This window comes from Corylus avellana, chromosome ca7 (assembly GCF_901000735.1).
Source record: "Corylus avellana chromosome ca7, CavTom2PMs-1.0".
NCBI classification, from domain to species: domain Eukaryota; kingdom Viridiplantae; phylum Streptophyta; class Magnoliopsida; order Fagales; family Betulaceae; genus Corylus; species Corylus avellana.
The window spans coordinates 2,363,865-2,390,170 of NC_081547.1; the positions used below are offsets into that span (position 1 = coordinate 2,363,865).

At 35.7% G+C, this 26,306-nt stretch overlaps 4 protein-coding genes across 5 annotated transcripts; 1 reads left to right on the forward strand and 3 right to left on the reverse strand.

Moving 5' to 3' along the window:
- Positions 1–778: 778 nt before the first annotated feature.
- LOC132186941 (NADH dehydrogenase [ubiquinone] iron-sulfur protein 4, mitochondrial) lies at positions 779–4,445 on the reverse strand. The gene is made up of 5 exons (XM_059601066.1): positions 4,248–4,445; positions 3,325–3,413; positions 2,550–2,679; positions 2,036–2,065; positions 779–975 (listed from the first exon to the last, which is right to left on the reverse strand). The coding sequence occupies exons 1-5, from the start codon at positions 4,404–4,406 to the stop codon at positions 919–921; spliced, it is 465 nt and encodes a 154-aa protein (XP_059457049.1). The 5' UTR covers positions 4,407–4,445; the 3' UTR covers positions 779–918.
- Positions 4,446–5,572: 1,127 nt separating this feature from the next.
- Positions 5,573–10,937, forward strand: LOC132188400 (telomere repeat-binding factor 2). Of its 2 annotated transcripts, none has more exons than XM_059602838.1 (7): positions 5,573–5,780; positions 6,225–6,426; positions 6,606–6,820; positions 8,119–8,203; positions 8,773–8,856; positions 9,337–9,686; positions 10,504–10,937. In XM_059602838.1, coding segments are annotated over exons 2-7 (885 nt in total). In that variant the 5' UTR covers positions 5,573–5,780; positions 6,225–6,276; the 3' UTR covers positions 10,505–10,937. The 2 variants fall into 2 exon arrangements, with proteins under 2 accessions (XP_059458821.1, XP_059458822.1); XM_059602839.1 differs by having other exon boundaries at positions 5,573–5,775.
- A 2,564-nt stretch (positions 10,938–13,501) lies between these two features.
- On the reverse strand, positions 13,502–14,283 carry LOC132188280 (uncharacterized). Its single transcript, XM_059602701.1, has one exon. The coding sequence runs from the start codon at positions 14,196–14,198 to the stop codon at positions 13,689–13,691; it is 510 nt and encodes a 169-aa protein (XP_059458684.1). The 5' UTR covers positions 14,199–14,283; the 3' UTR covers positions 13,502–13,688.
- A 1,227-nt stretch (positions 14,284–15,510) lies between these two features.
- On the reverse strand, positions 15,511–25,217 carry LOC132186251 (pentatricopeptide repeat-containing protein At5g67570, chloroplastic). Its single transcript, XM_059600126.1, has 15 exons — positions 24,927–25,217; positions 24,304–24,385; positions 24,175–24,207; positions 23,892–24,013; positions 22,162–22,323; positions 21,955–22,044; positions 19,962–20,402; positions 19,688–19,879; positions 19,466–19,547; positions 19,179–19,367; positions 18,962–19,075; positions 18,463–18,556; positions 18,229–18,386; positions 16,844–17,281; positions 15,511–16,559 (listed from the first exon to the last, which is right to left on the reverse strand). Exons 1-15 carry the CDS (start codon positions 24,962–24,964, stop codon positions 15,732–15,734), a joined length of 3,063 nt encoding a protein of 1,020 aa, XP_059456109.1. The 5' UTR covers positions 24,965–25,217; the 3' UTR covers positions 15,511–15,731.
- Between the last annotated feature and the right edge of the window lie 1,089 nt (positions 25,218–26,306).

The following is a 26,306-nucleotide window of genomic DNA, read 5'->3' on the forward strand; positions in this document are numbered from 1 at the left end:
CATGAGACATAATAATGCATTACAAACTAATGACCATTATACTTCAACTGGATTATTCTATTCCATCTCTTACAAATAAAATAACTCGAATCAAAATACTTAATAGCATAACAATGCATTTATACAACACTCTTACCCTGAAAATGAAATTACCGTGATTTTACAAAATGCTTAACTATATTTTAAACAAATTGTATTTTCATTAACTTTGTTTTAAAGACGTCATTTATAAAATTACAAATTCTGAAACCGCTAAATCAAACCAACACCAAGTCCAATATGAATCGTGCTTTAACTGGATATGAACACTATTTTATGTGGAGCAGAATGCTAATGACATTTTTTTTTTGGCAAGTGGAGATCAGCCACTGGTTTCATACCACGTGGATGCATGTGAAGCCTTGGTTATTGGGCTCGACTAGAATAAGCATTCAGTCATAATTTCCAATCATCTTCGCAATCAATTTTGCATTTTCAGTGTAAGTATCTTCTCAGCCAATCCCAGAAATAAATACAAAAGACCCTTCCGGTGTGGTTGGGCAAATCACTTTTCAAGGAGGTAGCTGATGCCAACACGTGAAATATAAAAAAGTTCACAAGCAGAGAACGCGCAACTTACCCCAATGAATGGCTGTGAACCACTAGGTAAAGAAGATCAAACAGAGGAATAGGCAATGAGGCTGGTGCAGTACTCCCCTTTGAATGTATATAAAGGAGGCACAATCAATCAAATTCATCGGGGAGTGCAACTTAAATGTGCTATAGTTATACAAAAGAGTACACATCATAACTCTCATTTATTAAGATAAAGGAACTCATTTTGGGCAAATGACTTTTCAAGGAAGAATGTGCTAAAAAGAAAACTTCAAGGCTCATTGCCTTTATGATAGAACCAAGAAAAAACATCGGTGACATATATCAATCTTCAGTTTTTGGGGGGCCCTTCCACCTGAAGTTGTCAGCATATGCCCTCACCTGCAACCAGAAAATAAAAGGCTCTGCAGCGTTAGAGCTGAAATGGATATTTTGAAGAAGCAGATGAAACAGTAAATTAGGGACAGCCGTTCTCATGTTACTTCTTTAGACGTGTTGACTCATAACCATCTAAATCCATGAACTTATTTGGACAAATTTAATCAACATTCCACCCCTGGAAGTAGCGCCTGGCTGGAGGATAAACTTGAGTTTGAAACCATTACCTCCAATGCCCATTTTTCTTTTTTCTTTTTTCTTCCTTTTTTTTAGTTTTTTGGCAACGTTCACAGGATCTAAAACCATTGGTCTGCTACAAATTTTTCTTCCACTCTCCATATCTACAGTTGAATCTACCACAAATACGTGACCTTAACAATTTCTGAGAATTGTTTTAGGAAATTAGGTGTAGCATCAAATGTTCAAATCACATTTTGGCTGATGAGTAAACATACAGAGACCCAAAAAAATCAGAAGGCATAAAAATAAAATAAAAAATAAAAAATACTCTCCAGAACACAAAAAGAAGAGGACAAATTAAAAGTCCTAACCTGCTTTAAGAGGATAATTCAAAAAGAATTATATAAACTGAAAAACCAATTAAGCATTGTTTTCCTTTTTAAAAGAGATGTCCTACTTTGTTTTCTTCTCCTTTTTCCAATTAAACATAATTTTCTAAATGGGAAAAGAGAAAGAAACAATCTAGATGCAAGGAGGAAAGGTCGTTTGTAGCGAGAATTCAAATCTTGAAGGAAAGTCTTAGTCAAGAATAAATGACTGCATCAGAGGCTAAATTTCAAAGAAGCACGCCATTTAACTGTTCCATAGTGACTTTGTGCAGCAAGTATAGACAGTGAGAAGCTAGAACCTAGTCATTGGAATTTCACAAAACTTCAAGACCATTCTCTATTCTTATGGCCATCCAAAAGCATTTATCTCAGTATCAAATCAAACAACAGTTATTGTGAGTCTGCTGCTCCCTTCTAAAGATACAAATAATGCTATTTGTAGGATCATTGAAATACATAAGAATCTCAGGAAAAAAAGTGAAAGAATCTCAAACCTTCAATAATGGTGTTTGGTGTTTCTTAACCTGCAGATGAGTACAAGAACTGTTGTCAATATGTTTAATGGGAACTAGAAGTTGAAGAAAAATGTGCAATCATCAAAGAACAATCAATGGGGTTTTCACTCAATAATTTAAACAATTTGAAGAGAAGTAATAATAGTAAAATACTACAAGCCTATTACAACATAATTATAAAAGACATGCAGATGCATAGCTATCAACAGCTGAACATTTTAACAAGGGACAACAAAAGGCAGAATTGTAACTCGTATTTCATGTCCATCTAGCAGACTAGCACCATATACTGACCAGAATTCTCACAAACTCAGAGATGTGAACTTGTGTGTGCTCAAATACAGACGTAAGTAGACCAGATAAGCAAGCATGTGATAGCAACAAGAGTATGAGAATGAACATTGAAATAAATAGATTTGAAAGGATATTGGAGTCAAAGACCATAAAAAAATCCCTTAGAGTAGCAATTTTTCTAAAAGTAAATAACACATACCACATAATCCCAACCATGCCTTTCTGCAAATGACTTTGCAGCTTCTTCACTGTCAAAACCAAGTCCAGCATCACCAACATTAGCATATGGGTCCCCAGTGGATGTCCATCCCATCAATGGATTTTCCCACCTACGAATGTATTAGTTGGCGAGGAGAAACCATTAATCATGTAATCAAGGTTATAAAATTATGGTTCAATTGAAACTAAAAATATTCATATCAAGAACTTGATTGCATGCTCTACTGGAACTTATAACGTGTGCTGTCAATTAAGCTGACATGACCTTCAGTTGCCCAAGCAGGCAAACGATGCACATCCACTTTGGCCCAAATTCAAGAAAGAAATTTAAAAGTAAAAGCCAAGAATTTTAGCTTACACAGCTATTCTAAAATTACTTTGTAATCCAAGAAATCCCAAATAATTTAAGTAAGAATTCACAAAATAAAGAATAACCATTGACAATAAATCACTGGAATATAACAACTCCTAAATGTCAAATATTTTGGTATGATTTAGAAATTTTCATGAAAAGTTCAAGTCGTCATTATGCATGGATTGAACAACATATTGTTAGCGTATGTAAGTATCAATTCTAAGAGAATATTCAGGCTGCATAGCAGAAAGCCTAGTGCACAACGTTGCATTCGACGTACATTATTTACCTACCTAGCCAAAGAAAATTGTTGAAGCAAAAGATAATAGATTTCATGACTGAAGTGATAACCCATAAAGGCTTCTCCACCAAGAGGAATTATACAGATAAAAGAACCTACTTCTGTGTTGACATAAAATTGATCTTCCACTTTCCAACTTTTCCAGATCCTTGTTGAGTCGCAGTTCTAGCCGGCGAGTAAATGACAACCTACAACGAATGTAACAGATTGAAGTGAAGAAGTTGATAGAAATCTTAAACACAGTGAGATTATCAAATGAAGCAAAAAAGCGACATAACACAAGCAACTATGCAAATCCATTGGTAAAAGCTTCCAGTGATAAAAAGCATCAGATCACCCTCAAGTTAAGCCCTGAGTTCTCTTGGACCAACGGCTTGCTACATGTCCTCAATATAGTGAAAGTCTGGCTCCAGAGATCTATTGATATAAAAGTAACAATGACACCACAGAAATTGCCACAAATTCATACTTCCAAAGGCATCTGTCAAGTAGTGCTAGAGTACACATGAAATCAACAAAAAAAGTTTAATCGCTCACGCTAAGAACATTGAACTAAGCTCTTTATTTACACCCAGAAATCCAAACGTAGCAATCCACTGCCTGGAAAAATTTTGGCCAGGAAATACAACTATTTTCACTTCTCTCTGTGAGAAAAAGGGTGCCCATCAGTATCGAACCAGTTTTCTACATTATTGACTAATGCTCTTGCGTAAACCGTTCACACCCACACATATATAAACGTTTCCAGCTTCCCTCAATTCCCAAAAAGCTCGCAAACAAAAATGCCTAGCCCAAGTTTTGATATTTGAAAGCTACAGAAAATGGGCTAACTTGGCAAAATGAAATTCCCCAATCCCTAGAATTACAAAGTCATCAAACTCTAGCTATTATCAATAGGCATGTGATTCATTTAGGAAAAGTTCAAAAACACTGAAAGAATGGGACCCGTTTGAAAATGGATTAAAAAAAATCAAACCGAAAGATCAATTCTATGGAAAAGAAGGTCCATCAGGGTCGCGTACCCTACGGCGAAGGTGTTCATCTGGGATTCCCGAGACTATGCCGATCTCTCCGGGATAGACCTCCACCAACGCGTCGGCGGAGAATGGTCTGGTCCATGGCGCTAGTGTGGCCCGGAGAGCACGCGCGTGGCTCGAGAAGCGTTGCACAGAGCTCGCCATCGAATCTAACTACGACGAAACCACCACCTTCTCTAAATGCAGCTAGTAAATGACTAAAACGCATTTTTGGCAAATTTGCTGATTTACCCCCTTTTTTCTTGATATATGAAAACGGCCCCACTAAACCTTCATTTCTGGTAACCTACGAATTTAATAAAATTGCTTGGTTTAATAATTCGTGCATGAATTTAGCTTAAATTAATTTATATAAACTAGGGTCAACAACATTTACCTCATCTAATTATTATATTTCGTAATGTTCTTCAATATTTCAATTTTACAACGTTTTCTCTGTTTCGATTCAAAATAACAAAAATATTTTTTATAAGATAAAAGGTTCAAAAAGAGGTAAATAATTTTTTATCTTATGAATGGTATATTCGTCATTTTTAATGAAAGAATAACATTAAAACCTAATAGTAGATTAGATAACAATTGAAACACTAAAAATAAATTGAAAAAAATGATAATTATAGGTGCTAAGTATAATTTTCCCTATACACTATAAAGATATTGGTACATGGTTGGAGTTTAAATAAATAATCTTTTATTGATTACCCAATTTTGCTTCTATCTTCTTTTATTAGCATTATTATCATTTTTGTTTGAAAAAAATTATATTATTATCAATACTTCCTGAAAAAATTAAAACGGATTGCTCTAACAAAATCGCATGACAAATACATAGAGAAAATGATTCCAACCAAACCAGTTCTATGATGAATTATTATAGTATGACTTATTAGTTATTATCTCTATGAAAGTTGTTGGCTATGTGTGAAGTGTTTTCTATGAAATTCACATTTGAGAAAATATTTATATATATTTTGTACTTGCTTATTTATAAAAAAAAAAACACAAATATATATAAAGTTGACTCCTTATTTATAAAAAAGTAAAAAAGTTGTTGACAGCCAATCTCTTGTATTTGGTTTTATTTTTCTTTGCTTACTCTTAATGGTCTTATATAAAAAATAAACAAACGAAAAAAATTACAGCAAATTAAGGGCACAAATGTATATTATTCTACGGTAGCACGGATGTAGTTTTATTTTGAAAACCCCAGAGAACCTTTTTAATTTCAGAAACTAAAGGGGACGCAGGCTTTTTTTGGAAGAGCAATATAAAGCTGTGTTTCTCGGACAAGAAAGATAGGTCCATGTTTTTCAATCCTATATTTCGTCAATAATAATTACAATTGTTCGTACAAAATTTGGCTTATAATCAGAAATGATTAGCACGTGAAACCCACCTATTTCTCTCTAATTCTCTGCCACTCCTCCCTCAGATGTAAAATTGAGAATTAGATTGTCTCAGAATCTGTCCCGTTCATTCTGGGAACGAAAGATTTTGATACGTTTTGCGGCTGGTGAGGTCTGTTTCTTACGTTAATCTAATCAAATCATGCTGATATTTTTTCATCAAATGGATGAAATTTTTCTGCTTGGTTATGTTGCTTCCGTTTTTTATGCGGTGGGATCCATCTCGCATTACGTTCAATCTGAGCTGATTTGGAGTAAAATTTGATACTTGTGGTTGAAATTGTGTGTATTAGCTCAGTCTTATAATGTATATGGGAGTTGCGGATGGTTTAATTTGTTGGGTTTTCTTCCATGTTTCGTGAGATGTATATTATCATTCATTTTCCCTTGTTTTCCTTTCTGGGTGATTGTGGTCCTTGAAGGTTTACCATCTACACTCAAAACAGAATGTTGGGTTGAGATTTTTTTGTTGGTTATCTACGTATGTGCAGTATATATGTGGGTAAAGCTCTATTCATTTTCTGATTATCTGAATTCTGTACATGGGTCCTGGTAGGCGGCAGGATCAACTGTACAGAACTTCTTCAAGAAGGTTTTGGAGTTTGTTGATGGGTGCTCCTAAGCAAAAATGGACAGCAGAAGAAGAAGCAGCCCTTAAAGCTGGAGTCATAAAACATGGGGCAGGCAAATGGCGCACAATACTAACAGACCCGGATTTCAGTGGCATCTTACATCTACGTTCGAATGTGGATCTCAAGGTATCTGTTTTAGAAGAAAGTGTGATTAGTCTTTCAGCTTCGAATATCTAGAATTTGATAATATGGATGGTGCTTCTGTTTATTGCATCCGGCAAACTCGAACTCTATGCTTAACCTGGTTGTCAATCTCCAATCATGTGTAGTAGTTTATTGAGTTGAGTATTATATCCTCTGGACAGGATAAATGGAGAAATATAAATGTCACGGCAATATGGGGGTCAAGGCAGAAGGCCAAACTTGCACTTAAAAGGGATCTACCAACCCCTAAACTTGCTGATAACCCTATGGCTCTGAGCACTGTACCTCAGAGTGATGCAGAAATTGTTGATGCTAAGCCTCTTGCGATTTCTAGAACAACACTGCAGACTGCTGATTCAAAAGAGCCGTTTGCAAGGTTATATCTCTTGTGATATGATTATATTATATATACATGTAAAACTTGGATACTTTTGATGGTGACTTGTGCTAAAATAGTTGTCATTCTTAACTTATCTGATCTAGATGTAGTAGTTAAATATATAAATCTAGTGTTACTTTTCTTTAAGTTGTGGGCAAAAAATATATCAGATGGTCAGAAATTATGCTAATCTTTATGGTTTTCACATGGACTCTTCCCAAACCGTAGTCAAGTGATGGTGGAATGTTGTAATTCAATATTGGGAGTGAAGAAATGTGGAGTACCTCTTCTGCTATGACAACAAATCTCATTTGTTTCTTTAGCACATATATATACATCACACACAAGTATATATGCCAGGGAGAGGGAGTAGGACCTTCCACCCAGTAGGTCTTATGATATTTGCAACTTTCCTGAACACAGACTTACAAAGATTTCATCAAATGTCAGTCTACCATGGAAGGAGACTCAATGGCCTGTGATATCTCTTATTTCAATGTTCTTGTTGTCCTAGTTGTTGGGGTGAGATCTCTTAGTTCAATGTTCTTGCTTTCCTAGTTGTTGGGGTGAGATCTCTCAGTTCAATTTAAGGTTTTCTGTATGGTATTAAAATGTACATAAACTATAATGACCAAGGAAAGCCCTAACCTTTACCATTGCTCCTACATTTGAGTTCGTATGAGATTTTCTGCCATTGATTATTTTTCTGAACTCTAATGCACACTTGTTTCATCTACAGAAAAAGTCAGTGGAACATATTGTTCCTTACTTTCTAAATTTCTGAAGTATCATCTGTTGTGAAAATATTTATTAAGTCTTTAATGGTTATACCATTGGGTATAAATAGTTCAGTTTTATAGGAAAGAAGTTATCTTTTTTTTATTCACTTCATTTGTTGACAGTATTTCACAACCTATGCATTAATATTACTTGACATTTAGCACTGTCTAAGTTGCAAATATCGTGCCACACTTTGAAAAGTTGCTCTAAGTGAAGATGTGTCTCTTGGTTGATAAATCACCATGGCATATAGGATATTTTTCTGGCTACAAATATGTGGCAAATGGCACAGCACCATGATCAATGCTACAGTTTATTACAGCTAAAGATGTGGGTCTAATAACTTACAAACCTTCCACTCACTTTTTTTTTTTTTTAAAAAAAAAGTCTCCATATATGAGGCGAAGGTCTCCAGATGTTGTAGCCCATAAGAATCTTGTAAAGGGAACCGTGTTATCCTGTTTTTCTTGACATTATTAATTTCTTCTGTTGGAACCTCCTTTGCATGTTTTTAGGTTGGATAAGCTTATATTAGAGGCCATTACCAATTTGAAGGAGCCAAGGGGTTCTGACAGGGCTGCAATTGCTTTTTACATAGAGGTATTTCCACTTGTGTAGCTTTCAGCTGTGACTTCATAAACACGTAATGCTTGCAAAATAATTAGTCAAACTTCAAAACATCTAGGGCTTGTAATGCTTATAAGTTGTACCGACCTTCTATTCAATTTTTTTCTTGAGCAGATCTCCTTTTCTACCTTCACTTCTTTCTAATAGATTGGTTTTTATACAGATGCAGTGTCATTGCAAATGACTTCCTTTTAAGCATGATTCTTATAATAGAACAGAAACACTATTATAACATGATTGCTGCTACTATTTTACTGTTAGATCCGACACTTCAGTGATATTAGTTGCCAATCACAACTAGCTGGTATCCAGCAGATTTTGATAATATTTATATTTTTATTAGTCTGCTTATAAATTGGCTGCCATTATTCAAAGTCGCATCAAATTTCATGAAATATTTTCTCAGTTTTGTCAGAAAGCATCAGAAAATATCACGCAACTTCAGATGAGCTGGTGCATGTTTCAGTTCAGGAATTTTAGAAACACTTGCAAAGCTTGTGCTGGAAATTATTCTGAATATTATTAGTTTACTTTTTTCATAGGAGCGATATTGGGCACCGCCAAACCTCAAGAAACTATTGTCCATGAAGTTGAAACATATGACAGCAAATGGAAGATTGATCAAGGTACTCAATCCATCAACTATTGGTGTAAAAATGATAGGGAAAATGCATCAACAGTTGTCTGTGGAAACTAATGAGCCGATGAAGCTAATTGATTGAAACATTTGTTCCTGAAAATCGGGCTAATTGTTTTAAATTTGATACATATCATTTTTAAAGGTTGTAGGAATAATAACTATCTCGTACGATGGAGATATTTAGGAAATAAAACATTTTAATAACCATGGATGTTCCTGAAAGGTTGTGCTGCAGAAGACGGGTTAAAGAAATTTTAAATGATGTACATAGGCGGAAAGGATTATATTGTCTTATTGGGTGATGACATGAAAATTAATGTTTACAACATGCATGTATGTTTGTGATGGTTGTTAACTACTATTTTAGTAAGAAGTTCATAATGCATGGAGATAGAATTTTGCAGCAAAATAAATGGTTTGATTATGACTCAGAATTGGATACCTTTTGTGGTTGTTGCATTGATAGATAAAACACAAGTACAAGATCACACCAAGTTCGACAGCTTCTGAAAAAAGAAGAAGCTCTTCCTTGTTACTACTGGAGGAAAGGCAGAAGGATTCTTCCAGAGCAGAAAAGAGAGAGATCAATGCCCTTACAAAAACCCAAGTCGAAGCAGAGCTTTCAAAGATGAAGGGTATGACTGCACAAGAGGCTGCAGCTGCTGCTGCACAAGCAGTTGCAGATGCAGAAGCAGCTATCGCTGAAGCTGAAAAGGCAGCAAGGGAAGCAGAAGCAGCTGAAGCTGAAGCAGAAGCAGCTCAGGTTTTTGCCAAAGCAGCAATGAGCGCATTGAAATGTGGAACACTTCGCGCTTGGTAAAGTGTTCTCTCTTCAAGTTTCTTTTATGTTTGCCCTTTAACTTAACTGTGCCAGCATCCTGAGTCTTGGGATATTATGGTTAGGATGCTGCATTGCATCCTGTCAAAAAGCTGAGGTTGGGAAATATGCTATTTTTTCCATCCTTGTAAAACTTAGGACTTCCTCTTTAGTTGACTTCTGAGAGCTTAGCTAGTATTTTGGACAGACACCTACATGCAAATCCGGTGGTTTACATGTCGGATGTCTTTATTATTGCATTACTCCATGAAAATACTTATACAATCCTCTACATATGCAATGCACCACTGGTCAATGGCAGTTTATTCCACTGTTTTTAAGGGATGATGCCACCCATCTCGATTTGTTGGTTCATTAATTGATGCCCATCTGCTCCATATTTTCAAAACCCAAAGCATATGCTTCTCTCTACTCTTATATATATATATATATATAGTTTTTTGCACCACTCTATTTTGTTCATTACTTCCTAAAATTTTTGTGGAGAATGTTAATATCCCCTGTCGTCCCCTCCCCCCCCCCCCTCCCCCCCTCAATAAAATAAAAATAAAAATCAGTGACTAGTGTTTGATTTTAATAACCTCGAAATAGAAATTATTTCTCAAGTAAATTGCCAAGAAATCCATTAATTTTGAATTGGATGTTTATCATGGTATCATAAAAAGGCTCATGTTGACCTATAAGAAGATTATTTCTGGCAAACCTATATCTAGTGCTGCCATATTCTTATACCTGATAACAATTTAGTCCCATTAGTGTCCTTTATGGTTTTTAATCCTAGTTGTATCTTTGCAGATTTTCAGATGGTATGAACTTCACATATGGGTATCCAGATCATTGAATATGAACTGTGCATTGGGCTGAGCATCATACTGGTGCAGCTGTGTGCTGCCGATATGTCTATAACTGTATATATGGCTAGGCTTGTAAATCTGGGAGATGGGAGATTGATCTGTGAGCTGTCTTTTGCTATTTCGGGGATCATTTTGTTAGGAGCTTATAGAATTTTCAATTTTTAGAACTAGAGTCTGAAGAGTAAAAGATAACTTAAAGAAAATACATATAGGGACTTCAGGTGCGTAGGTAGATATATATTTAGATGTCGTTGTGACTGGCATTTTAGCCAATGGAAAAGTGAATGAAGATGAGAAACATGTTCCAAGCTGTGGCTATGTGCCTCGAAAGCTTTGTGTTTATGGCTTACCAAATGAAAGCCTTGTGTTTGTCCACTACTGTTTGGTGTACACAATCCCATTTATGTTTCCTTTCAAAGGTACATGGGGCACATGGCAGAGTTTTTTTTCAAATTAAGTGGAGGAAATTTTCTTCAATTCAGTCTAAAAAATTATCATGTATCCTTTGAGCAAGAGTTGTGCTTTTTTAATGAAATTTCTTCCTCCTTTATCTTTTTTTGTTTGTAGGTAATGGAATTTCCTCTTAACTTATAAGAAAGACATCAGAGAAAATGGTGTGTACTATTGAGGTCACATGGACATCTTGTTGAGAGACAGCCTAGAAATAATTTTTTTACAAATAATTGTGAATTTATTAAAAAAAATGTAAATGTGCCATCCAATACAGAAAGTATACAAGAGTTACATATAACTAGAATATATATATATATCAAGGCTAAAAATATTAAAATTAAAGGCAGTAGCCAAGTGGTAAAATGTCTTTTAGAAAAAACGAAAAGCCTTTAATTTCACACCACTATCACTGTTCACTCGCTGTCTCTTTATTAAAACTTCTATCAATTTTTGACAGCCTAGAAATGTTTATTTAATTGAAATGAAGCACATTTAGTTGAAACTAGAAAGACGATAAAAGAAAAACACTTGTCTGTACCGCAGCTGTCGTATTCCTCCTATGGCTATGACGGCAGCCCCCTCTTCAAAATTTGTCATTTTTGCCTTTATAAAATCTACCAAGCTGCTTCATCGGGAGAAAAAAAAAATGTTATCAGATCAAAGAAATTTACTCTTATTGATCAATGGTCGGCATACAAATAATTGTGTTCTATTAGATCAAAGAAAATCACTCTTACCCTTCAAAGAATTCTATCTAATTGAGCTGCTCATCAGTCCATTCCTCTGTATATCTTTTGATCAAATCTTCACTCAAAATATTCTTCCATATTCTGCTTAACAAAGGAGCATTCTCTGTTATGAAGCTTGCACAAGGTACAGAAGTACTCGGTACTCATCAATACCTCCTGTAGAGTCTCTATTTCTAAAGCAAGCCAACTAATAAAAGAATGTTTAGGAATAGCTCTGTTAAACAAGATTAGCTTCCACCAATTATCTTGAAGCAATTTTCTTCTGATCTCTTCCCATGTTTCTGGACATGTAAATTTACCAGTTTTGGAGCATTCCAAACAGCTGAATCTTCACTATTGAATGTAACTTCATGCAGCCTGCTTTGAATTTCTTCCAGGTCCTCATATCTAGCTTGAGGCCATATCCATATACCTTTGTGTAGCACACTAGAGTAGAGACTCTTTAGCTTGCATAGAGCTTGCTGAATCATATAAAGCTCCCTCTCCATATCTCAGATAAAGTGGTCCTGCTGCTGCAGGGTCAAATTATCATGCCAGAGATAAATGCATCCCTTGCCCCCACTTTAAATTCCAATCAAGATCCAATAATGCCTCCTAAATGAAGAATCTTTCTCCAAACCCATGCACAATCTCCATTTTTTTGGGTCAACGATAAAGGATTAAACTCCAAACCCTTCCTAATCCTTTACCACGTGAGCTTTAAAATTCGCCAGTTTCATTCATTGTGTAAGTAGAATGAAAAAAGCACTCTTTTGAGGAGCAAAAACTCTCTACTTTTCTATACTTCTTCCTTCGCATTGCCTGGTTTTTATGAATATAAATATGGTTCAGGAAAACAAGTCATATTTTGAGTTATTATATCTTGAATTATTATGCATTTCTGACTATCAACTATCAAGGAAGGGAAAAAAAGAGGTGATGTACCTTTGTCCTACTTCCTCCATCATGTTGATGTGGCACCACAAGCTAGCAGTGAAACTTACAAATACAAGCAGCTAAAGATTCACATCCCAAAGAACTAAATGCCTCAACAGTCAACACCAACATTTCCTAGCCTATCAACAGTGTGTAAACTCTTAAAAATTCTTATTTCTTTCTCTTCTCCGAGTTAATTAAGGCTGTGAAAACAAGTGCAAATTGCGTACCAAATGGTACCCTTAAATTATAAGCCCGTGAGCTTCCCTATCTTTAAGCCATAAACACCAACCTTGCTTTTTTCTTAACCAACAAAAAAAGCAAGCAACCTTTTCATCTATGCATGAATCCAACCCATCTCTCAAAGAAATGAGAGGATAAAGTTCAATTTGCTTTAAGATGAAGACACAAAGCCTCAAACATGCTTGAATGGAATTGTATCTGCTAGAAGAAGAAACTGTCATGCACACAATTTACCACAATGATCATGCATAAAACTTCCATGGGTCAATAGGTCACCAACATATCAACCTAGATTTTGGGGCTTTGGGCAAGACAACCTTTGAACGTACCAAATGAAGAATATTTGTGTTATGTCTAGGCAAATGAAGAACACAGTCTCACTTCCAATGAAGCAAGAGAACACAAATCTTAACATAATTCCATCAAAACTGGGATCACAAATGCACCTAAATTCGGCCTTTTCCAGCCCAATACCAGAAACCCAATCTCAATTATCAAAATTTCTCTTTTCTTATTATTCTAAACAATCCCTATTCTACATTAAAAAAATATTCAATATAGCAGGACAAGAACACAAATTTGATGCCTGAACAGAATCACTTCTCATTAAAACTGGGATCATACAAAAGCACCCAAGTTTCGCTTTCCAGCCGCAATAACAGAAACCCATTTCCAATAAACAAAAATTCTCATTCCCCATTAATCTAAACAACCATTATTCTACATTTAAAAAAAGTTCAAAAAAAAAATTAAAAAAGAAAAAAGTTCATTCCAATACCACAGTAGCACCCAAATCCTTGAACTTTACGACGATCGTATCGGCCTCCTCTTTGGTGAGACCCTTCTTCAACACCACAGGCGCTTTCTCCACCAAATCCTTAGCCTCCTTCAGTCCCAAATCCGTGAACGTCCTTACCTCCTTGATGATCTTGATCTTCGCCGCCGCGTCGAACTTCTCAAGCTTGATATCGAACGCGGTTTTATCGGCAGCTTTGGCCTCGTCGGCCGACCCGGACCCGGATCCGGCGGCTGCGGGTGATGAGCCGAGCCCGGATACCGCGTCCCCGTATTTGTTGAGGCCCATCTTGAGCCTCGAGAGGATCGCGTAGTCGTAGCGTTCGAGCTTGGTGAGGTCCAAGAGCTCGTCGGCGATTCGCTCGAGCTTCTGGGCGCGAGTCTCGGCGGCTGTGCAGAGAGTGCGGAACGGTGGTCTTGGAGCGAGGGTGAAGAGCCTGGTTAGGGACTTGGAGGGGATTTTTGTAGTTATGGAGGTCATTTTAGGGGAATTTAGGGTTTGGGTCTTTAGAGTTCAGGGTTTTGGGGGTTTACAGAGAGAGGTTCTTCTTGAGCTCTGACAGGAAGGAAATATGAAGGAAATTTGAAGGTGAGGGCAATATAGGAATTTCATATAGTTTGTTTATCTACTCTTGCAATGTTTTTTTATGTATTTGTTTAACTTTATTAGTGTATTTACATAGCTTCATTACTAGGTAGTGTTATGGATTCTTAATTTTATTTTCTAGTGAAATAAACTTTGTTCAGATATCATTTGTAAATTACATAAAGTTAATCTTTCCCGGACAAAGTTTCAAGAGTGTTTATAAAATTGTCCATCTTGCTCAAACAAATTTTCATTAACTCATCTTTATGCAAGTGTATCTAAAGAGTTGGGATATGAATATATGATGGCTTTAATTTAGGTTCAGATACTCCCTTCAAACTACCATCCAATTAATATTGTCCTTACAAACTTTCAATTATGACAATGTCTCATCCAAATTACCAAAACAATGTCAATGTTTTCCCGATGACGAAACTACCATTATCAAAATAAAAACAAAAAATACTAAAACTTCTAAAAAAAAACTTAAAACTAAAACTAAAAAAAAAATAAAAAAATCCAAAGGGTGGAAAATTTTAAATTAAAAAAATCCTTTTTATAAGAAACAAATTTTAAAAATTTCTATTTTTTTTTTTTTGGTTATAAAAATTGAAATTTTTTGTTTTGTTTTATAATTTTTTTAAATGAAAATTTCTTTTATAAAAAATTAACAATTTTCGTTTAAGAAAATAAAAATTTTCGTTTTCTAAAACAAAATTTTTAAAAAATAAAAATAAAAATTTCCATTTTAAGTTTTAAAAAAATTTCGTGGACAATTTTATCTTTTTGCTAGCATTAGGGAAACATTGTCAATTGGATGATAATTTGAGGGGAGTATGTGGACTTTCCTCTAATTGATAATTCAATAGACCACCAAAAAAAAAAAGAAAAAAAAGAGAGATTTATGTACTTCTTTCTTAGAGCCTGTTTGAAATTGCGTTTGAGAAATAGAATTTTAAGTCAAACAAAACTTTCGAGCAAAAACTTCATTTTTTAAGCTTTTGCCAAAAATGTTTTTATCCATTTTTAAGCCTTTTAAACCCTTAAAAAGTTAAAAGCGCTTTTAATTTTTTTTACCAAACGAGTACTTTTTCTTCAAACAAATTTTTTGAGTATTAAAAACATTTTTAAGTTTCTCAAACGCAATTCCAAATTGACTCTTAGTTTTATCCTATAAAAGCTGCTTCAGAGTGATAGTGAAAGAATATACATGGAATTGTTTCTTTCTAGAAATTTGAACATTATCTTAAGATACAGCTTTCTACTACATTTTACAAACCATAGCTGATGGTTTCTAACTTGTCCTGATAATAAATAAAAGTATACAAACCTATGAACAAAAAATCAGCTGAATTGACCTGTTAACAAAGTTATGATAGCTCCTATCATAACAAAGTTATGATAAAAAGCTGAAAAGAGAACTTGCATTTATCTCCGGCCAAATTGAAAGGGGAAGAGTATCCCATCCTTCTTCCTGTTTTCCTTCCAAGTTTCAAGTATTTCATGTGCCGTGGGAATCTCACATCCGGGAGAATCCACTCCATTCATCGGCATTTCAATTTCCATCTCATCAAGATTATTTGAGTTTCCATTTAATACAAAAGTTGCGAGCTTGTTAGCCAGATGATCCGTACCAGATTCTACATTATCATCGGCAAATCCCTTTCCTGTGGTGAAACCTTGATTTGGTGAGCTAGAAATTGTCTCTGAATCAGCATCGGTGCTAGCATGATTAACCGATAGTATATCTAATTTGACATCACTATCTTTAACAAGAGGGTCCCCGCCAATGTTAGGGTCTCCATCCATGATATTTCCAGAATAGTTTGGCATATTGGCTGTAGTATAACCATCAAATCCCCTGTTACAACCATCCAAGGATGGTTTCTCTGAGGTTCCACTACTCGATAAAATGGAACTTGAGACGGCTCCTGATGCACCAGAACCACAGAGACAGTGCAATGATCTTAACAAGTTTAAGACAGTGGCCTCCGATGCTACCTCACAATTACCAAGAGCGTCCAACAGTTTAACCAAATTATCCTTACTAATCCTGTCTCTGTTACTCGAAAAAAGGTCTGTCCACTGTCTTTCACTGACTTGAAATGGGGCAAGAGCCATGGTGTTGACAAAGGTGACGGCTCTCTCATAACTATGTTGAGCTGTAGCTTGAACAACCATTTCGCTGAAGAACAAAGGATGAGGAACTTCTCCAGCTTCCAAAATAGTGTCAAACGCATGCTCAAGCAGATACCACTTCAGTAAAAATGACAGATGCCAAATTATTTAATTATATATCCATATCTGAACTTATATAATAAAATCAGGTAATAAGAACAGATGACAAATAACATTTAAAAGAAAAGAGAAAATCTAGTCTTTTAGTTATTGTAGTATGGTCACTTCCTAGATGATTTGAGTTTTACCAAAGAACAACTAGAGTTCCAATATAACAAACATGGTAAAATGGATTGAAAGATTCAGCAGATTTAAGATGGAGAAAATAGGAAGAATAAGAAAAATTTACAGACATGATTTACCTTCCCAGCTTTTGATGCTTCCACAAGTAGTGATGCATGTTTACTTTGATCCAGCTGGTACCCAGAGAGAGCCATCTCCCGATACACATACTCAAAGTATTCCCATTGCAGTGCACTAGCCGATGCTTCAAGCATTGAGCTAAATGTGTACTCATCTGGGATAAGTGCAATACCACCACCATTTTGGGAAGTGTAAGAATCGGAATTAGGTCTCTTAACATCTTCAAACAACTCTTTAGCTTTAGAAAACATGTCACTCCGGCCGTAAACTTTCAGCATGGTATTTATGGTCCCAGTGTTAGGCACACAAAGGGCTTTCATGTGTTCAAAGATAGATATGCAATCAGCAATATGCCCACCGTCCATGGAAGACATTATCATGCCGGTAAAGGTAACCTCCAAAGGTTTAGCATGAGATAGTCTTTTCATCTTATCAACCTGCAGGCATTGTTTACAGAAAAATGAACTTTCTGATATCTAAGAGGCCAAGAAAGACTGCTTTTGACAAATGTCACAACATTACATTTCATTTTATCTAGGTCCAGCACAAGTAATAAGCATGTGACCATCAACGTATATCATCTATCAAACAAAGGTATATTCATGCTATTACAAATGATCTTTAAAAAACAAAAGTCATTTGAATTATGTTTTAAATGCAAGGATCTATAGCACAGTTTCATATCTCATGCCACATTCTGGGAAACTTGCTAAGAAGGTACAAATTGCCTTTTGTATCCTCCTAAGAAGAGAGAAAAATTATAGAATTGATAATATAATTGTGGTGTGGAGTGCTGAAGCTTTCATCACGATTTGCAAAAGGATGAGTAATATAAAATTTACCCCTTTTCCCAATTTCCTAGCAAGTTAAAAAAGGAAGAAAAAAGTTATTTCAAAAGGAGAATCCAGTGAAAAACAGTAAACAAAAAGTGGCACACAAACTTCAAAAGTTCAAAGGAACACTTTAGGATTAGAATTGTTAAAAAATTAACAGCAGCTGTGATGGTGTAAGCATTGGGGAGGATGGCTGACAGCGGCCGTGACCGATATAGATGGATCAGGCAAGACAACCAGCGTTAAATTTGAAATGAAATGATTTGATTTTGATATATTTAAACACCAATATGAAAATGGTATTGCAATAAACCAACTTGACCAAAGTATAAGAACAAAGCCTGAATAAATGCCCTTTATCCTACCTTATCTCACAAAAATATAGTTTCCCATCTGATCAAGGTAGAAATCAGATGAAGAAGAAAAAGGAATGCTAGCAAAGACTATGCAATATAATAGTCAAATGAGTTATATCTAGAAACATACATGAAACGATTAAAACAGACAGATTAAATCCAGTCACAACAAAGTCCACAGACACAAAAACTTACCTCTCCCGTAGCATCTTGCCACCTCCCATTGTTGCAAAGGCAGCATGCTAGCTCATAATATACACTGGCTGTTCCAACAATTCCCCTTTTTTCCATATCCCTGACTACTTCCACAGCTTCATTAACTTTACCTTCCTCCCAAAAAGCTCTAACAAGAACTGGAAGTCAGATGTCAAAGATGTATGAGTCACCAAACACCAAAACCAATTACAGAAAAGGGATAGCTAAAATCACCTCGGTAAGTAAGAGCTTTTGGAGCTTCCCCACTTTTCTTCATCTTCCTGAAGTACTCATGGACAAGGTCATACTTTCCAGATTTCAGCATTACCTTTCAACAAGCACCTCCTGTAAGACTTGAATACATATATAATTTTGAGGACAAACAATATCTGGCATGTGTGACACTTCTCCTTTTCAGATGACTCATTACACCAACCTCAATTTCACTACAAGTTAAAAGCAGCCTCTAAAGAACTAAAATCTAATCTTAAACTAGTATTATAATGTCTATAGAATAACCGCAACACCAAATCATCATATATATCGATAGAAGTCTAGGTTCCTCTGGATATCACACAACTGCAAAGGCGCAATAGCAATTTTACATTACAAATCAATTGTTATACCCAACAGATCAATCATGATATGTAACAAATTGTATTGCTCTATAACGTAGGTTTCCAGTCCATGCTTGAAATATTTCATGCCAATGCATGCCATGATTCATAGTTACCTCCATTGCAAGTCCATAGGTTGCTCCATTAGGTTTCAGACCACTCGTTCTCAACTGCTCAAATACCCAAGATACGCCCTTCCACTGGTGTGATGAAACACAAGCATTCAAGACCTAGAAAACAAATTCAGAAGAGATCAAGTTATTTTATCATTGAGCAGATTAATGTACGTCAGGAATTTGAAGTCAGTGACATAGTTATCCCGTTATCCCTTACTGCATTATATATAACCATATCAGGTTCAAGGCTTGGGTCCCAGTTCTTCCGTGCATTTTTTATTCTTTTAGAAGGTTTCTGTCTCATGCATTCCATAGTGCTTATCAGTTCTTTCACAAGACCAGCTTGACCAAGCGTAACGGCAATGCTGTGATATGCAGCCATATCTGGATATAAATAGAAATCTCCCTGAATCACTTAAAGAGTAAGATTCCATCCAGTAACATCAAATAAACATTCAAAAGGAAACCTCAATGAATAAAAATATCAAAGTTGATGATTATTACACGCATCAGATTGAAAATGGAAATTGCTTCCTGGGGCCTCCGAGCCTTTCCAAGGACTGCCAAGAGTTTCGTGTAAACAAACCTACAAAGAGAATGAAATTTCTTAATAGGAAGAAAAACTTATGAGCTCAACCAATTTTTCCTGCAACAATGACAGAATTACAATTCCAACAAAGTTTTAATTCTTTGCACATGAAAGCATTAAACCCCACAAAAAAAAACCTGCTCTTATAACGTCTTTGTTCCTTATCATTGTACACCCATTCCACAACAGACAAGGCTTGCTTCCACTGTCTCTTATCCCCAAGCCCTCCGACAATCTTAAGCAACTGAACCTCAGTGAACTGCAATCCCGACTGTTTCATCATCCTCGTAAACTTCCAGTCCCTCTTAGAAATCTCCCGAGCACTTAGCCTACACCACGAATTCACTCATTACCCAAAAAAATTAAATTAAATTTAAAGAAACCCAATTCACAAGGGATTCAAACACAAACCTATCAACAAGAAACCGAACCACCTCGGCCTCGCTGCGCCGCCGCTTTGCCGGGTCCCAATTGGTCTTTTCACCATCCAACCACTCTTCCTTCACGAGCACATCATCGTCCAAAACCCACTGCAAAGCCTCGCGCTTTCGCTCCTCAAACATTTCCCCCAGTTCCCTCAGTTTCTCCCTCTTGAGCTTCTCTCCACTGTACTCCCTACTCTCACTCGCAATCTCTCTGAGCTCAGCTCTCTCCAGCCTCTCCCATGGCTTCCCCACCATCAAAGCACTATTCTTCACACCCTCTACCACCTTGGTGAACTGCTTGTACTCTTGCTTGATGGTCTGGAAGTGAGACTCTTCCGAGAGGGCCGGATTCTGGGACCCGGAGAGTGGTGGAGCCTGGGATGGTTGGGCAAGGCGCTTCAGTTTGCGGTTGTGTTTCTGGATTTGTTTCTTGCGGAGGGTGTGGATGATTTTGGGGGTTGGGTTGTGCACGCCCTTCTGGATGAGCCTCCATTTGATTTTCTCTGTGTCTGGTTCGAATTTGGGAGCGGGAAGTAGAGGGGGGCCTTGTACAACTTCCATGGTGGAAGCGGGAGTAGAGTAACTGATAAGACCAGCCCTTTAACAGGCATCGACAAATGAAGTGGAGAGTTTCCGCAACAAAAATATTAACAAATAATTTAATTTTAAAACACTATTAGAAATATAATTTTTTTTTTATATATATATTTATGTTATATTTAATTATTTTTTTAAACCAAAAACCCAAATGACAAATAGAGCCATAAATTTATTCATGTACCTCTTCGGCTAAGCTCAACAAAAATAAATAAATAACTATTCCTAAATTTTAACGTAATTAAAAATTAATCTTAAGTTTAAAAAAAATTCATTCTCAATGTTTTCATCACTTTAAAACTCGAGAAATACTTGACTTCATTAAAAGGTTTATCTTTTGACTATTTTAATCTTAGGTGGCATGGTCCATTTTAAAATTAATAGATTTTAAATAATAAATTAATAAATTTATGAAAAATGGGCCATGTCACCTAAAATTAAAATTGCCAAAAGATAAACTTTTTAATAAAACTAAGTATTTCTCTTAAAACTCACTCTTACGACAATTTTTCTTCTAGCTTACTAACGAATTTCTGTGAAATAAAGAAGGTACCAACTCCCCTCTAGCCTCGTAATAAATTTAACACGTCATACTATTATTCTCACTAAATTATAATTATATCTTAAAAATAATTAAATTAAAATTTAAAAACTCCAAAAAAAAGCAAAAAGAAAAAGAAAAAGAAGAAGCTTAATACAATATAAACGACATCTGTTATATTGAATCTAGATACTGATTAAGATTTTTTTAATATTTAGATTTTATTACTTCAATAGCTTTTACCTCCAAAGTCAGTACATTAAAATTATCATACATTTGAAGATACCGATTTTTCGTTTCTTGAGCTGAAGCCTGAAGGATACTGATCAAGACTAGGAATTATATTATAGCATGACCCAATTATCATAGCAGTTTTCTAGTGGAGTACAATTTACTAGGATTGGCAGTGCACCTCCGATAGGCATGATTTGGCACAAGGCATATATTTCAACATTTGCCGGAAGAGAAATGGTACACATTTCAAAAAAAAAAAAAAAAAAAAAAAAAAAATTGCTCCCTAAATAATGATTCATTACTTGATTAGCCGACAGTTGGACAATGAACACATTCCTCCCCGTACGGTGTGCACGTTTGCAGCGCGCAGAGAGAGAGAGAGAGAGAGAGAGAGAGTGATCAAAACAACCTCGAAATCCTCAATTAGGTAGGAAGAAATATACAGTACCTTACAAATAGCATCTCAGGAAAAAGAAAAAAAAAAACACGATTGACAAAACAATCAGCAACCAGGTTAGACAACCCCACCACCAAAGAGAAATTATAACACACAAAACCAAAATAAAATAGAAAACCCACTCAGCTCTTTGATTTGGAATGCTTTATAAGCCAATCAATAACAGAATCAATGTTTGTGGAGTTCTTGCATGAGATCATGTAGCAACAAACTTCTCTGTCAGTAATTGACTTGAGTCCCCTGCAGAGTATAATCCCATTTTCAGTATCAGAATAATGAAGCAAACAGAAAGAGATGGCTTATTTTGGAATATCGCTTGAGAAAAGTTTCCGTCACAAAGTAAAAAACCTGTCTTACATTTGATCAGTCAAAGCCGGTAAAGACAGAGCTCCTGGCCTGTCAATCTTGTTCCCTAACACTAGCAGTGGGATACCACTCAGTGAAGGTTTGCTCAGCAAATCATGCAGCTCGCTTTTTGAGATATCCACATTGTCGGGATCCGCAGCATCAACAACATAACTGCAGAAAGGAACAGGTTATTACAAGTTGTTAAGTCATCATAAAATAATGAATTGATGCTTCTGAACTAATTACTCTATTTAATAAACAAAGCATTAAAATAAGGTTCATGATTGAGAAACATTTGCCGAACAGACAAAGTATAGATTACACAAGAAAAGTAGCATATACAACTATACTGAACACGAAAGAGGCATTATGGGGCAAGTGAAAATATCAAATGGCAGACACAACAAAAGGAAATTTGAATTTGCTTTTAGCACACAACCCATAGAAACTCTTCCAAACAATCCCGATTAACCTCAGAATTTACTATAGTTGCCTGTGCTTTCCTTGTAAATGCGCCTGTCCCATCCCATGCTTAAAAGTATTAGTTGGATATCGGAGTTGGCTGAGACCCTTCGCTTATCACACCATCAATCTCATTATAACAACCCTAACTGGTGAAGGCACAATTCCCTATCCAAAAATTTTGTGACACCAAGGTAATTCATGGGAGTTCTGCGTCCAAAAAGGTAAGAGCTCCATTCTAAGGCATTTGAATGACAATTAGGTTTGCATCATGGTCACTGATTATAACACGAGGATTCCAGTTTTCATCAGGTCAGTGAGCATAGCTTTCTGTCTAGATATACATAATTTGTTTTAGAAAAAAAAAAAGAAAAGGGCCAACAGAAACAATATGGAGACAGTAGTTGACAAGGACAGGCAAATAAAATCAACTTAGAATAAAGAAGAAATAGACAATCAAACCATTTCAATCAGTAAAAATGCATATCAGGTAGCACTTTGACACCCATCCATGAAAAAGGAAAGAGAAAGGTTATGATTTGGCAAATCAGATATAAACATATATTCATATCCACAAGCACATAAATGCATGTATATGTATATGCACTAAACTTTGAGCATCTTTAAACATTCACTGATAACAATGAAGAGACAATTTCTGAACTCAAAACAGTTTTTTGATAAGTCTGAACTTCAAAAAGCTCAGTTTAATATCTATTTCACCATAACTTTTAGAACCTCCAGAATTTTTTAAACTTGGACTGCTAAAGATAAATGAAAGCATGCATGTATAATAGTATGTATGCAAATGCGTGAATGGTTGTATGTAACACATAATTCACCTATTGTTTTAGTTTCCAATTCAAACATTCTCAAAAATCTAGGAACATTATAATTTCTAAACTTCAAACAGTTTGGTCCACTATCTGTTTCACTAAACTTCCAGAATATCTAGAAGTATTGACGTACCATGCTAAGGCTTGAAGATAAACAAGGTATACAATTTTGACAACTTAACATGACGAGCCAGTATTAACATTTACAATTTAGTATTCGTATGAGACATGATAGACAAGTACGCAAGAAACCATGCATAAATATCCAATCCAAACATAATTGTAACAGAATAACACAAGGAAGCCCCTTAAACAATGAATGCATTTGAAACCTAAGAAGAGTTGGCAAGCATGTATTCTTTTGCTGAAACTGCCAAGTGCATTTCATTAGAGTGTTGTCCAAACACATCAAGTTAATTAAGATGGCAAAGTGGTTCATACACTATAGCAGAAACTGCACGACAGTATCGCTCCCACATACTGCGGAACCTAGGTTGACCTCCAAGATCCCATAACTTTATGGTGACATTCCCTTTCGTTACCTTCCTCATATTGAATCCAACCTGAAAATCCAATGATAAGCATTAATAAATATATTTTATCCCCAGCAAGATGATAAGTGAAAAAACGTCATTGAAAGGATAAAATGCAAGCTTTGGGCAAAAATATATCATCTATTGGTAAAAGTAAAATCAGGTATATCCCTTTTGAAAAGATTACTCACCGTTGGGATCATGTCTTCACTATATCCACCAGTCTATGAACAAGACAAACAAGCCAGTTTTCAGTGCATCAGCCCAAAGGGACGAAAAGAAAATAATACTAATACCAGTCAACATGGTAATTTACTTACTGCAATAACATTTACAAGTGAAGTCTTTCCAGCATTCTGAAGTCCTATCAAAGATAGCTCCATTTCCTGCTTAAAAAAGAGGCTGCAATCACATTTAAAACATAGTAAGCTCATTAATTCTAAACAATGATCCATCAAGGTCACTCAGAAAAATCAAATAGCAAAACATAAAAGATAAAAAATATTCTTGTCATAAGATGTGACCAGATTCATGAGGCAACCAAAATACTCTGCAAGATTAATAGGCTTCAAAGGATTTCCTAAGATTAATAGGTTCACTCTTCTCTGTAATTGTTTGAATGCATCAAAGCTTCCAATGGCCACAAATATCCCCCAAGGGTGACAATTGAAGTTTATTCAACAAGCCTAGGTTCAACATATACCAGTTTTCATAATATTCAATCCCCGATCCTCCTACATCCCCCCACAGATAATGATCTCACTCAACTAGCAAAGCATGATCCTCTTGGACACAAAAAAGAATAACAAAGAAAAGCCAGTCATCAGCTTTTTCTTTCTTTACACAGAAGGTAAAAATCTTGTAACAAAAAAGAAAATCAATATTCCTAAAACAAAGGCATTGAAATTAAACTACAGAAAGAGAGGGATATAGAGTTGCAAACCTTCGGAGCCAATTGAGAAAGGCTTCCCACAAACCCATTGATGATCAGAGAAAGAGATCTACGAGTCTCTGTTTCCTCAGAAAGAGACAGAGAGAGATCTCTGCCTCCAAATCCAATTCACCTTTCGCAACACCTTCCTTCCCTCCTTTGCCACCGGCTTCACCCTACACAAAGCAAATACTATCAACGAGTACGATTTACCCCCGAATCTGAGCCAATAAGATGGACGGTCCAGATTTAGAAAGATAATAGAGCCGTATGAGCGGAAAGTAACTGAAAAGAAGGCCCGTAAGTTTCGTTGGCACAAACCAATCAATGAGGGAGAAAAAAAAAGATTACTTTTTTTTTGAAGATTAAAAAAAAAAAAAAAAAAAGAAGAAGAGATTACTGGGAGGCGAAACAAGTTCGGAGAGTAAAGGGTAATAGCAAGTTAGCAACGGATCACGATCCCCTCGAATTAGAGGGATCTCCAATTATATCTGATCATCAATTTGGACCATTCTTTTTTATCTAATGGTTTAAATTGATCTACTAAAATAAAATAATAAAAAAATAAAAAAAGAAATGGGAGAGAAAGCCACCCCTGTTGAGAACCTAAGGGTGATTTCGGCCACTCTTTTGCCCTTAGACGTGATTTGGCCATCCTCAAAAGATTAAAAAAAAAAAAAATTGACTTGACAACAACCATTGAGGGATGGCCGATCCACTCCCAAAGACCAAACTTATTTTATTGAAAAAAAATTTAATTTTTTTTTAGTTCTTGAGGGTAGTTGAACCACTTTCAATAGCCAAAAGATGGTTTCGGGCCTTTCGGCCACCCCTAGGCTCTCAACAGGGGTGGCCGGCCACCACCCACCCCATTTCACACCCATTTCTTTTCTTATTATTTTAATTTTAATTTATTTTTTTAATTAAAATAATAGTTTATTATTTTATTTTAGTGGACCAATCTGAACCGTTAGACGAAAATAAACAATCCAAATTGGCAATAGAAGATAATTGGAGATCCGCTCTAATTCGAGGGGATCCTGATCCAATAGCCCCCATTGTCAGTCAACGCAAGTGGACATCACGTCCAATGATTGCGGAGGAGTTTGCTAAATTAAGGTAATGGTAGAACGTTCTCGAAATTCATTAGCCACGCGCTCTACTTGCCAACAGGGGTCGTGGAGACACATAATTATACTCCGACAAAGAGATAACAATTACATGTCTGCATTAAATAAAATTGAGATAATAAGTAGTTGTTAAAAATGATAAGGGTACGTGATGATAAATCTTAACATTAAAATTGAAAATAATAATTCGGATTTGATCAAATCTATAGAGTAATAATTAATGCTACACTAATTCCTTTTTTTTAAAAAACAATTTTTTTAC